Source organism: Podarcis pityusensis (genome assembly GCF_964106645.2).
Source record: "Podarcis pityusensis genome assembly, chromosome: 16".
In the NCBI taxonomy this organism is placed as follows: domain Eukaryota; kingdom Metazoa; phylum Chordata; class Lepidosauria; order Squamata; family Lacertidae; genus Podarcis; species Podarcis pityusensis.
Genome location: NC_138041.1, coordinates 26796741 through 26811287, shown reverse-complemented (window position 1 = coordinate 26811287; position 14547 = coordinate 26796741). Strand labels below are relative to the sequence as shown.

The 14547-nt window shown below is 42.4% G+C and overlaps 1 protein-coding gene across 1 annotated transcript in view; it reads right to left on the bottom strand.

Moving 5' to 3' along the window:
* SPECC1L (sperm antigen with calponin homology and coiled-coil domains 1 like) overlaps positions 1-14547 on the bottom strand; it is a 52181-nt gene that overhangs the window by 28848 nt on the left and 8786 nt on the right. The window contains exons 2-5 of the mRNA XM_080986202.1: positions 13090-13279; positions 8895-9048; positions 6794-8427; positions 4570-4777 (exon numbers count right to left, since the gene is read on the bottom strand). Coding sequence (XP_080842328.1) covers positions 4570-4777; positions 6794-8427; positions 8895-9048; positions 13090-13242 — 2149 coding nt within the window. The 5' untranslated portion in view covers positions 13243-13279. The remainder of the gene's footprint in view (positions 1-4569; positions 4778-6793; positions 8428-8894; positions 9049-13089; positions 13280-14547) is intronic.

Sequence of the window (14547 nt, the reverse complement as noted above, 5' to 3'; positions counted from 1 at the left end):
TAATTAGGTAATATACAAATATAATGCTGATTTTGAAGGTTAAAGAACACAGCTAATCACAAAGAGAAAATATACTCATTTAAGATTTGCTTTACAAATAGTGGAGAATTGTTTAAAACTTGCCATGGTTTGTTAAAAGTTCAGGATTCCAAGAACACATGTGTCAGCTTTGAAAACCCAAGTACGCCATCTAGTGTACTGTTGAATGAAAAAGCGAAGGCCCAGTTTGGATAATAGTCTCTTCTGCTCCATTGCTGTCCATGAAGATACGAGCTCACACATTCTTGTTACATCAGACATCCAAGCAGAAATGTTTCAATGTGCCAAAGGTTGAATATGGCACTATGTGCTTAGGCCAGAACAAACATGGGAACCACTGTGCAGTCTGGGCTACTCATGTACACACTATTAAAATAAATTCCCAGCTAATATCCTTTGTCAGGGGTGCACTCGCTTTTCCCTACTACTTGTGGAAGAGAGACGGGGAAGTATCTAATCTACACCACTGAGCTTCCACTGATAAAAAATCTTAGGGCACCAAAGCCTGAAGTTAAAAAGCAACCACACAACTCCAGTGCATGGCAAATCACCACCACCAAATTTATTCTGCCCTTACAGAAGTTAGTAGTTTCTTTATTGTATGTCATACCCTTTTGCCACCTTTTTTTTGGGGGGGGGGAGGATGAGAATGTGCATCTCTATCTCCCTTCCAAGCAGGGGGCAGAGAGAGAAACAAGACACCAAGGAAGGGTGAGAGCAAATGTGCCCTCTCCCCCAATATTTCCTGCATGGAAGTTTAATAATCTCCAGACTCACTAACAAAATGACCATAGTTTGCATTTCCTATTTTCTGTGCTCCAATGTTTTCCAGGGCACAAACTGTGCTAGTAGTCCCACAAGGTGTCATCCTTCTGCCTTTTCCATAACTACAGGATACAAGCAGCCACTTGATACAGCTTTCAGTTTCTTCCTGGATTACTGACTTCATTTCAAATGAAGTGCTTGTCTACATTAAGCGTTTACAGAGAACCAGCAAAGGATCAACCAAATTAGCAGCTGTTCTGCAGTCTTCCCACTGAAAACGCAGGAGAATCAGAGTTAAGCAGAAATTGCAACTTCATAGGTCAAGCTGTGCTCCTTTGAAAATCAATTGTTGGGGGGCGAGGATACAAAGTCCTGTTGCATGAGGAGAATAGTGAGTGGGGCTCTTGATATCACTGCTTGTGCCAAATCTACAGGGAATAAGGCACCTCACCTCCAAATGCCGCACCAATTACATTTGTTTTCCCAAAGAAATAAGACGGGTCAAAGTGTAAGAGCAGGTCCCATGCTTATTTCATGAAAGCACTGAAGTTGAAGCCCTGTTGTGTAATTGCCCTTATATGGCCTTGCTGTAAGCAGCACTCCTGAAAGCAGAGCTTTGAGAAGGGGAAAGAAAATGAGCCAATCCACCGTTTCATCTTATTTATTGGAAATATTTTTATGTTCTGTAAAAAGATTCCAGTGCAGTTTACAGTTGTTGCTTTTCATGCCAATATGTAAAAACAATAAAATGCTTAAACAATCAGTAAAACAGTTCAACAAGTTAAAAGGTCTGTGTGGACAATTATTGCTGGTTTCTTTAATCTGTTATCTAATATCAAAGAGGACGAGAGCACTGTGCAAGCAGTGTGGCCAGGGGAGCTTCCTTGGGGAGGGGCATCACAGGACACCCCCCCTTAAAAAACCTGTCTCCCTTGTTGACACTCACTTCATATCCAGTAAGGGTGGTACTGAGAGAAGGGCCTTAGATGGTACAAGCTGGTTGATAAGGGAGCAGCTGTTTTGGGGCCTCAAGTCATTAGTGGTTTTATTGAAGCAAGTACTGGCCCTGGAAATAAGGTTTGGAAGCAAACAGGCAATCAAATGATGAGGTATGATCTAAAACAGCTGCCTCTGTTAAAACCCTGTTTGTATCCTGCACTTATCCTAGTTTTCAAATCATTTTCTGGAATTCAATCAGGGGACTATCATAGATTACAATGGCCAGATTATTCCTCTTCAGAAATTGTGGCTGGCAAAAGAGATGTACAGTGGTGCCTCGCAAGACGAAATTAATTCGTTCCGCAAGTTTTTTCTTCTTGCGAGTTTTTCGTCTTGCGAAGCACGGTTTCCCATAGGAATGCATTGAAAATCAATTAATGCGTTCCTAGGGAAACCGCTTGCCAGGCTGGCGGTGCGGAGAAGGGCTTTTCTCCCCACCGCAAGCCTTCAGGACAGGTACGGGAACAGAGGGGAAGGCGCGCAGTGCTTTCCCTCTGTTCCCGGGGCTTGCGTGGGAGGAGGGTTTTTCCTCCCCACCGCCAACATTCAGAACAGCATTCTGAATGTTGGCGGTGGGAAGGAAAACCCTCCTCCCACCCCAAGTCTTCAGGAAAGCCATCCGAAGCTGGGCGGCGGGAGAAGGTGTCCCCACCCCCCCGCCCGGCATCGGAGCTTCGTTCCGATGCCGGGCGGCGGGAGGAGGCGTCCCCCCCCCCCGCCCGGCATCGGAGCTTCGTTCCGATGCCGGGCGGCGGGAGGAGGCGTCCCCCCCCCCCGCCCGGCATCGGAGCTTCGTTCCGATGCCGGGCGGCGGGAGGAGGCGTCCCCCCCCCCGCCCGGCATCGGAGCTTCGTTCCGATGCCGGGCGGCGGGAGGAGGCGTTCCCCCCCCCCCCCGCCCGGCATCGGAGCTTCGTTCCGATGCCGGGCGGCGGGAGGAGGTCCGAGGACAGTGGGGAAGACGCGCTGCGCTTCCCCGCTGATTTCCCTATGGGCTGTCGTCTTGCGAAGCAAGCCCATAGGGAAATTCGTTTTGCGAAGCGCCTCCAAAACGGAAAACCCTTTCGTCTAGCGGGTTTTCCGTCTTGCGAGGCGTTCGTCTTGCGGGGTACCACTGTAAGGCTTGAGGATGTGGACAAAGTGCTTGGATCAGTCAGGGCGACCATTGTGCTCTGGATCCTTGCCCTTCTTGGTAGCAGTAGTGGGGAGGGAACAGCTGGTTGGGCCAGGGAGGTGATAAATGCCTCTTTGCGAGAAGGGGTGGTCTCTGCCTGCTTGAAGGAGGCAGTGGTAAAACCACTCCTTAAGAAACCCTCCCTGGATTTGTAAAATCTAAGTAATTACTGGCAATTTGTCAATCTCCCTTTGTTGGACAAGGTTCTTGAGTAGGAGCTGTGAACCAGATCCAGGCATTTTGAGAAGAAACTGATTTTCTAGATCCATTTCAATCAGGATATAAGCCTGGCTTTGACACAGAAACTGCTTTGGTTGCCCTATATGATGACTTCTGTTGGGAGACAGACAGGGGAAACGTGTCCCAATTCATTCTCCTTTATCTCTCAGCAGCTTTCAATACCATTGTCCACAATATCCTTCTGGAGAGGCTGTCTGAGTTAGGGGTGGGTGGAACTGCTTCACAGTGGTTCCGATCCCACTTGGATGGTTGTTTCCAGAAAGTGATGCCAGGGGAGGGCTGTTCAACCCAGTGGGGTCTGAGCTGAGTAACATCAGCATTCCATTGACATGCTACTCCACATCTCCAGGCAACATTGAACACTTGGGTCTCATAGAAATGTTGAACAGCACAGTGGACAAGGTGGACTCTTGTGAGACTGAATGATGGCACAGATGCCAAGCAGATTAATGATAAAAGCAAAGTCTTCTGGATAAAGGCTAGTTACTCCCTGAGCATTGCATCTGAAAAGAAAGGAGGACTATGTATTTTGATATAAACGTGTATATAAAACTGTGTTCATAGAGTCATAGAACTATAGAGTTGGAAGGGACCCCAAGGAACATCCCGTCCATCCCCCTGCAATGCAGAAATCACAACTAAAGAATCCTTTTATTTGTTTGATATTAAAGTTCTTCCAACAGGGAAAATTTCATCAGCAGCACCTGACTGGAACATACAAAACATATCTATGTCATTTTAAACTGTGATATTAATGCTGTATTCTTAGTTTTAAATTTTGATTTATGTGGAAATTGTTTTCCATTTGTTGTGTAATTTTTTTTAATGTGGTTTATTTATTGTTTATGACTTTTGTAATTATGTAAATCTTGTCATGTTGTAAGCCGCCTTGAGCATTGTTTTTAACTGTGGAAAGGCGGCATACAAATAAAATGATGATGATGATGATGATGATGATGAATGCTTTTCCAAGTTTAAGAAAACAGCATATGGAAGGGGCAGCTCTCTGTGTGATGGCTCCACCATCCTTCTGGAAAAAGTGGAATGTGGGAAGCTTATTGCCTGTGTGGTTAGGAGCTTTCAGCTGTCACATCTCTGGCTGTCTTTGAAATCCAGATGACAAAAGTCGAGATGAAGGGAAAGAGGCCAAAGCCACCAATTTGCTCCTTCGGACCTCAGCACACAGCACCATCCTTTGGGAACTGCAGTGCATGACACAAATTATGCTTAATTTCCCCCTCTCTTCGTGATTGATGTTTTTTACTCAGCTGTAAGCTATTTTGATGCATTAAAAAAAAAAAAAATAGGTAGAAACTACAACCAAAAAGTGTAACTGAAACAAAAACTACTTACTCTCCAGGTCAGATATAATGAGATTGTCGTGGAGTTTTACCGCTCGATGCTGCTCTACTTCATCTTCCAATTCAAATATGGTTTCCTTCATATCACTCCTTTCTGTTTCTTTTTCATCCAGATCAGTCCGAAGTTTTTCCAAGGTAATATTCAGGTCCTCAATTTGCTTTTTTGCTTCTTCTTGGAAAGCTCTATATTCATCTTCTATCTGGTTAAAAAAAAACCACATCATGCACACAAACTCTCATTTTACTTCTGTGAATGCCTTTCCCAAATAACACAATTCATAGAAACCCACTCAAGTAACTTTGAGCAGGACTGGTCTGTGTTCCGGCCAGGGGCTTAAGTCCAGCTCAGAGTCCTGCTTCCTCATGCTGGGCCCTTTTTCTCCCTCCCTGTCTCATAATATTAGGACCCAATGGGTCATCTTGTTAAAATGAACGGCAGAAGATTCAAGGCAGACAAAAGGAAGTACTTATTCACAGTGCACAATTAATCTGCAGAATCTGCTGCCCTAAGGTGTGATGATGGCCCTCATCCTGGAATGCTACAAAGGGGAATTAGACAAATGTATGGATGATAATGCTATCACAGTGCCATTGTTGTCATGTTGGCTACAGTGAACGCTGTTTATCTAGATTTCATTTCAATCTACGTACTTCAACAGTCTCAGTTGCCCTGAGTGATAACCCTGATTGGGAGGAGGAGGAATGTGACTTAGTTCTTCTGGACCTCTCAGCAGCTTTTACTCCCAATGACCATGCTACTCTTCTGGAGCACTGTGTTATGGTGGCTCTGCTTCTATCTGCAGGACCACTACCAGAGAACAGCATGGTCCCCCTTGGCACTTGTGTTGTGGAGACCTGCAGTGTTCCACCTCACCTTCCAGCTCTTTAACATCTATATGAAGACAACTGGGAAAAGTCGTCAAGGAATTTGAAGCATGCTCTGTCCTGACTAAACTACAGCAATATGCTGTATATGGGGCTGCCCTTGAAGATTGTTCAGGAGCTGCAGGTGGTGCAGGACACAGCTGCCAGGCCTCTGAGAAACCTATTACGCTGATCTTAAAGAACTGAACCAGCTGTTTTATTTCGACTGAGTCCAATTTAAGGTTCTGATATTTAAAGCCCTACACTGTTGTAGACCTAAGAACTTGAAGGAATGTCTCTCCCAATATTTGATAACCAGGCATTAAGATTGGCAGGGTAGCCCTATTCGAGATAGCATCTATGATTGGGGCACACTATGCAGTGACCTGCAATAGTGACTTCTGCCTTGTTGTACCCTGGCTGTGGAACTTACATCCATTACAAGTATGATTTGACAATCTATTGACTGCTATGCACCTCCAGGGTCTCTTTGGAATGAAAAAGAAGAAAAAAAGAAAAGTAATATAATATAAGTAATAAAATGGATATCCAGGATCAGCAAGAGTACATGCCTCCGGATACCAGTTGCTGGAGAACAACTCTGGAAGAGAGCTATTGTCCTCATGCTCTGCTATTAGGCTTCCCAGAGGAGGCATCTGGTTGGCTGTGGGAAACAGGATGCTTAACTAGAACAGCCTCCTTTGGTTCAATCCAGCTGCAAGGCTTTGCTAAAGTCCTTATGATACCACAAGATGGACAAGTAGCAAAGAAACTCAATCAGGAAAGGTTTAAATAAACCAACTCTGACATTTGGCAGTGCCAAGTAATCTATTATAATGTTAATCAGTAAGGCTGCTTTAGTGCATAGAGTTAAGGCTTCATACTAGCTTAAGCAAACCTCACAGCTGTGAAACCTGAGCTGTATCTGAATCTATGAACAGTCGATTGTCTTGTGAATTATGAGAAATGAAGTGACAAATCAGCATAAAACTACCCTCAATGCTGTGTATCAACCAGTCTGCTCATACCAACAATCAACCCCACCCTCACTGCAGATATAAGGGCAAACTAAACATCCAGCATGCAACAGTTTCATGCTACAGAAAACACAGCCCAGGAGTCATGAATTCAATTCTAAGCACAGGACTTAAGTTTATTAACAGGAATAAAACTAAAAGACTCATGAAAGTAACCATGCAGTCAACATGATCTGGCTAATGTCTAAATCAGCTGCTTGAATTGTCCCCCCACCCCCACCCTCCCACATGCCTTCACATACTCCCCCAAAGGCTGCAGAGAACACAAGGAGATTTGGAATGTTCTCTTCTTTAATTACATTTTTTAAACATTACCTTTGCAATGGCGTCTTGCAGGCGGTTGGCATCGTTACGCGTATGAGCGAGCTCCTCTTGCAGGCTGCTGGCTAACGTCTCTGCTTTCTCCTTGTCAAGCCTGACACTTTCTAGCAAGTCTTGTATGTCCGATTTGTCACCAGAATTGTGTATGGAATACAGCTCAGCAACTTTCTGCTTCTCATGCTCTAGCTGGGCTTTCAGCCGGTTCATCTCGATCTGGTCACTGGCGACTGTGGCTTTGTACTCATCCAAAGTGGCTGCTAGAGCGGTCTTGCTTTTCTGTTCTGACTCAATAATTCGTTCCATATGGTGATTCCGTTCCTTTAGCGCCCCGATCATCTCCTGAGCTTCCTTGTTATCTTGTTCTGCCATCTTCAAAGTGTTGCTCAGATGCTGCTGGACGCCAAGGAGTTGTTCTCTTTCAAAACGTGCATTCTCTGCAAGGTCCATGTAGCGTTGCTCCAACTCCATGTAGCGCCCACTTTTCATGTCTTCATCAATAACGTAAGATATATGATGCTCGTCTAAAAGGGAGCGAAAGTACTCAATCTGCCGGCTAAAATGTTCCAACTTATCACTCTGCTGGCACAAAGACTCCATAAGAATAACCTTTTCTTCACCAAGCCTTTCGTTCTCACTGTTCAACTCTTGTGTAATCTGTTGCAAGTCTGCAAGTTCCTGTAGAGTGGCTTGAAGTTCCTCAGCTGTGCTATGATGGTTCTCTTCCATCTGGTGTATCCGCTCCGTCAAGCAAGCCACAGATACTTCACTGGCATTGCCACTGCTCCCTTTCCTTGACCTTTCTATGCTTGGCACACCCTCAGACTCTGAAGAAGATGGAGCGTCCAAGGCATCATCACTTGAAGTGAGCGGCTGATAAACTTCACTGCACTCACTGTCCAAGTTATCCATGGAGTTACTGTGCTGATTGTCCATCAAGGTGTTCTCGTCATGACTCAGAAGATCTTCCATTGAACCAGGGGCAGAACCTTCTACTGAAGAAGTGAGGGTACCCCCACCATCACTATGGCTTCCAGCTGTCATTTCTGGGCTCAAAGACTGGTAGCCAAACAGCTTTTCAGAGTTGTCCAGCCTTTGCTCCAGAGAAAACCCCAATGCGTTTAGCCTGTCCTTCAACATCCGATTCTCATTTTTCAACTGGTTGAGCTCCTCCCGGATGGCAGTGTTCTGTTCTTGCAATTGCAATAATGTGGACTCAACATCAGTTGGCTGGTGGACAACGATGGTTTCTTTCTCCTCAGATTTCTCAACTCCCTCAAACTGATCTTCATTTAGGCCAAGCTGAGCACGCATTTCTCTGAGCTCATTCCTCAGGTGTAAGATCTCTACATCTTTTGTTTTGGCCAAAGTCAAAAGATCTTTTACTTTTGCTTCCAGAACAGATTTGTCACTGATCTGATTGTCTGATTTAGACTTGCTCATGCGAATATCAGAGTCCGGGTTAGCACGGCTACGGGAGCGTTTTGCAAGGACTGTATCATTGCTTGTCTGCCCAGCTAGTGGCAATTTTTTGCTTTGGGTCAGCCGCGAACGGTCACGAATTCTTTCTCGAGAAGAGTTGGATTCCTTATTCCCAGCCGAAGTGCTACGCTTTGCTGCAGAAGTTGTACCTGTATTGTTTTAAAAGGTTAGAAAAAATATTAAGCTGGCAAGGAAGGATGTGATTTTATACAAGTCAAGAGGTATCCAGGATCACACAACAATGAAGTCTCATCTACATACTTGGAAATCAATTAGTAACAGACATGTATATACATTCCATAACAGAGGCAGTGAAACAGGGATCCAAAAATGTACTTCTAAGGTAATTTAATTTCACTTGATAGATTACAAACTTGGCTAGTTTTAACTAAGGTTTGGCCTCCCTTAACCATGGTTTGTTTGACCACCCTACTCCAGGCACTCATCAAGCTGTAAAGGCACAAGCAACTGCAAACAAAACCAACTTTGGGGAAACAAGCCATGGTTTGTGGGACTGTCTGTGGGACAATTCATGGTTAAACAAACCATGGTTTGACAAATGGGGTTGTCGTCTAAAGGGCAGAGAGAACATCTTCAAGGCCAAATGCTTCTTTACCTGTAACAGACTTGGATTTATTCTCCAGGTTGTTCATGGTGGTCCCGGCAGTGGAAGGCGCTGTCGAAGTGCAAGTGCTCTTTTTTCCCTTGACACCGTTGCTCATAGTAACCCCTCCAGCCATCCCAGCTAAAAGATCATCATTGCTCTTTGTCTGGATAAAATTTCAAGGGTGGTTTGAAAGAAGGTACAAAGGTCAGAAGCAACTCAAAATTAAATCACTGTTAAAAAAAAACAGACTAGTTTCATATATGAAGCTAGTAATAAAAAGCCAAGGATTAATTCACATTTAATACATGATGAATCCATGTATTTAAAAGGGGAGAAAATAGTTTTATTTTTTGCATAGGCACAATATAAAATTTAATTGTTAAATATACTCCAGAACTTTCATTTTGAAGAAAGCAGAATATGGATTACTCCTATACAGCAACAATTCTGACTCATCCTTGGCAACACCTGCCCCCATGATTGCATGGCAAAGCTTGAGTGCAAATGAGAAATTCATGAAAAGCAGCATCAATTTTTGACACCCTGGTACCACTTTTTCCAGCTACTGTGAGAATGGGAATTGCTGCTGAATGTATCCACGCACAACAGATTCCCAAAGCAGCTTCTGTTATCTGAGCATGAGCCTTAGGGCAGCCTGGAATGACTGTGTGTAAGACAAACCAGGAACAAATTCCTTTCCAATGTCTAAAAGAAGTAGGAATGCCTGTGAACCAAAGGTGTCTTACCAACTCTGAAGGATCAAGTACACTGCCTTGGGTTACTCCTTGATGCGGCATTACTACGGGATTCCTACGCTAACTGCTGTATCAAGGAATCAATTTTATCCAGCCTATTTTGACAAGGTATTGCCTATTCTTCATGGACCACCCACCTCTGGCACCTGGACACCAAGCCTTGTTCAGAGTCCAGTCATTAATAGAGGTGTGACTGGTTGAGACTTCTCTGCAGTAGCTCCAACATCATGGAACCAACTAATCATTGAGATCTGCTTTAGCCCAACCCTTAAATTATATTACAGTATTATATTACAGTAGTACCTCGGGTTACATAACGCTTCAGGTTACAGACTCCGCTAACCCAGAAATAGTAACTCGGGTTAAGAACTTTGCTTCAGGATGAGAACAGAAATCATGCTCCAGTGGTGCAGCGGCAGCAGGAGGCCCCATTAGCTAAAGTGGTGCTTCAGGTTAAGAACAGTTTCAGGTTAAGAACGGACCTCCGGAACCAATTAAGTATGTAACCAGAGGTACCACTGTATTATTATTACTACTACTACTACTATTAAACTTACAGATAAAAATAATAACAGCTAAAAACATCGAAAAATAATTAAAAACTATTAAACGTTGATATAATTAAAACTTTACGTATACATAAAAATATTCTGAATTCATGGAATAAGTATCAAATTCAGTATTTAATTTGGTCAATATTACATGTGAGGTGTTGTTCTGCAATGTTTTGGTTGTGGTTCATGCTTATTTTAATGCCACAGTTGGTTTGCAACGTTTGTGTCAGGTTTTATTTTTAAATGCCATGTTTCTGAATCTGGAAGAAGACATTTTGTCACTAAAAATGTTTTTCATTGGAGACTTTTAAACCAATTCCACTATAAGCACAATTTTTCATTCTTACATGTGTAATTATGTTTCTTCAGGCACTGCAATCTTTATTATTGCAACCCTTTATCGGCAAGAAGAGGTTTAAGAAAATCTTTGGTTTTGCATTACCAGCAGCTGAGAACACTCACATCTAATCTATTCAGAAAGGCCTCATGATGTTTAAGTACTCAAGAAATTAATGGTTCACAAAGATACAATAGAGCAAATTGCACATCCTTTGATAATTTCTTATTGTGGTTTATCTGGCATAACCAAGAGCTTGTGCCAGCAAGACCATACAGGTTGAAACTTCCTGCCAGTTTGCATTTCTACCACACCTAGTAAAAAGGTATGTTAAGTAGATTAATTATAGACATGCTATGTAGGTAACAACTGTGCATTACTGAGCCAAATAGGTCAAGTTGTAAAAACTCTAGTATGATTCAGCCTGGAAAAATCTACACTGAAAAAAATTCAACATTAGTCATGCTTCGGGTTTCTAAATGCAGAAACTACTGAATGCACTGAAGAATCTTTCTCCCAGTGCTTTGTACTACAGTCTCTCCCTCCCTCCTGAGATGTACTCCTCCCCATAAGCAGACTAGTGTACAGGGATATTTTTCTGATCTAAATACTTGAAGGGCATGGTAGAAGACAACAGCTGGGAAATCAGGCAGGTTGGGACACTAAGGCCTCTCTTGTTTGGGGTTTGCAGTATTTTCCTTCTGCCGTACATAAACACAGTATTTTTCCCTACTTGCCCACAGACTGCCTCTAGTCTAGTCTAGATTACCACCTCCACAGCCAGCAGAACAGGTTCCTTCAGTCAAGAGCAAACACTACTATTCTACTAAGCGTAAGAAACATCACAGGGCTTTTTCAACACACAGGAAAGGCAGAACTGGCTGAAATGTAATGTAAGTAGAATCAGTAAGCAAAAGAGAGGCTTTTTCACACTGCGGTGGGACTTATTAAAATCATTTTTGCACCACTGGTTCATAATTTTCTATGAGATGATGAAATCTTTCTCAATCTGGTAATTAGGACTTCCTTAAGAGCCACAGATTCTCATCTGTCAAGAAAACACAAGCTCAAATGAGGAAATGTGGAATGATTACTTTGACAGTGGGAAGTATTCTGCCTACTGAATAATTATTCTTCTTTTAAAGAGTCAAACATCACACCTTAACTATGGTTGGTATAATGCCTGAATTGTAAGTCTTCCAATTATCACAACTGGATTTGTGATAAATCCAGCAAACCAAAATCAGAAATGATGGCTTGAAGTGGACACCAAATACTGGTGTCCCCTTCTCTCCGCCCCCTCCCCACTATTATGCTGTAGTATCTGAATGTATAAATCCTCCTACAGTGGGAACACCTAATTGGATTGTCAACCTTCAGCTATCATAATGACAAAGAGCAGAGATGAATCACCTGTTGATGTAACGTGAAACCAAATTATGATCTTAGAAAGAAACTATTTAAACTGACTCTTAAGAGGAAAATATTCTGATGACCATAACTGGCTGATCTAAAAAAAAAAGGTTTATTACTTTCTCAGTAATGCATCATTATCCTTATGTGAGGCAGATGGAAAGTGTTATATCAACATTGCAAAGATTCAAGTCAGGTCCTGAGCAGAGGGACACTAATGATACAACATCAGTTCATGTTCACCCCTGCGCTTTTGCACTAGGCAATGTATTTAATATATTTATAACCTGCCTTATCATACATGGTTACAGCTAAACAACAAACCTATGTTAAAACAATGAAATGCCGTGCTGTATTCAAAAAGCATCAGGGAGGTTAAAAGTAAGGCCTGGGAAAAGAAAACTACTTTTCACCTGGCACCTGAAACTGCTAAAAGTAGGTGTCTGGCAGCTAGCCCTGAGGAGGGCATTCAAAGGCTGGGATGCCATTAGCTTTGCACCTATGTGCAACATGTTCCTTGTCAGAGTGGAAGGAGTGAGAAACAGATAAGCAGTCTTACTTATTTGTGTGACAACATATGCAAGAAAACATATTGCCACCATCCTAAAACTTAACACAATTGGACAAAGTCTTTTCACTCTTTTATTCTAGCAGTAGGCATATTTCGGCTTCTCACTCAAATTGAGGCAACACTAACATAACAACATGAGCATAACATGGGTATTCAGGTATCATCAGCTGACAGCAATAATATCCTGATCTGTCTGTTTCTGTTCACAAGTCTTGGGAAATAGTCTAGGTTCTAGTTTTGGTCCCACACCTTCACATTCCTTAACTCGGGACAACAGAGAATGGTATGATATGCAAAGAAGAGACTTGTACAGAACTCAACAACATCCTGATTATGCTTGTTAAGTTAATTATAATGTTATATAAAGTAGTATCTGAGCCTTGAATTGTCAAAAAGATTTCAGAGTACTGCAACTGCATTTTGACTTGGCTGGGTCAGTCTTGAACACAAGCACACATTGCAACATTTGGATCCCATGCCTCCAATCTCCCTACCCCCACCCCACTGTTTTGCTCTACATTAGCTAGCAGCTCAATTACTTAAGTCTAAATAAAGAAAACTAATGAGAAAATACCTTCAATAATGATGATGCTGTCCCAGTTTTTGAAAGTTTTGTCACTGCAGATACTGTGGAACTGTTTTCTGGTTTGACTTTTTCCACCGTTTGTATTTTATTTATCCCAGGCACCTTGGGCATTGAACCAACACTCCGGTTAGCTTTCTTCATTCTTGGCTACCTGTTTGATATGCATTTACAAACGAATCTAGAAACAGAAAAGAATTGTAATAACATTAAAGACAAATACCATCTCTAACAGCATGTTTCATACTCTTTCAAAGTTGCCTTTGCCAACCTGATGCCCTCCAGATGTTTTGGACTACAATTCCCATCAGCCCCTGCCAGCCTCAGTGAAGAGGTTTAACAGCCGCAACATTACAAGAGAAGGACCTTGCCAATGCCCACTGTCAAGATAAAACTTTTGCTTCATTAACAGTTTATGAACGGAGGTCGTCAGCACAACTATCTTTGCATAATTTCCCAATAACACTTGTAATAACTTGAAGGGTGCAGTTAGCTCAAAATGAGCAACTATTTTGTAGTTTTTCAACTAGAAACAGTAGTTTATTCATTGGGAATTAAGCATAGACAGGACAACTCTGAAGATATTTCATTTACAGTAGTGAGAATAGAATGAAAACCAAGGATTAATAATAAAATGGTACTTAAATGGTAGGCAGTTCTTCAACTAAGTGGTCATAACATAATTTGATGCATAAGATACATTTTATGCTTGAGGGAAATCTTGAAAAAAGTTCATGAATAAAATATAATAAAGCAAAAGGGAATTTAAATTACTTGAATATTGCCCATCAATAACGCAATGGGTGAGTACACATGGACAAAACAGCAAAATGTTATAAGGACTTCAGCTGTTATATCTTTCTTTTATACTATTTATAGGAATCTTACATGCACTAATATTTTTATCCAAAAGAAGGATCACATTCAATGAAGTCATGCAAAGATAATCTAGAATTTCCTGGCATGGAAACATTAACATGGCCTTAAACCAACCAGCCCCAAAGGGGCTGTCAGAAATTCTGCCCCTTTCAATTCCAGGCAGCATGATCCAAGGGTCATTGTCACCAGTGTCCCACAATGGAAGGATGCTGAAGGAACTGAAGGAACTTCAGTTTTCCACTTACACAGGAGAGAAACAATTATGGAATTTGCCCAGGCAAAAGCATGCCAACCTCCTCACCTCCATTTCTCTCCCAAGAAGAAGCCCTTAGTGGTTAAGTTTACAATGCTGGAGGCCTCTCTAGGTAAAGAATCTCCTGCTTCCAGGTCTGTCTAGCCAAAGGCTTATAGTTTATTGTCCTCCTCAGGATTAAAGGTTGAGCTCTTTCTCTACTGGCTCTTTCTTGCTCATGCTTTTCTTTGAAGGTCTGTCTCTTCCCCCAAGTGCCACAGGGATGGAGCAAAGTGACAAACCCCCCTTAAGGTTACTAGGTCTCCAGACAAAAGGGT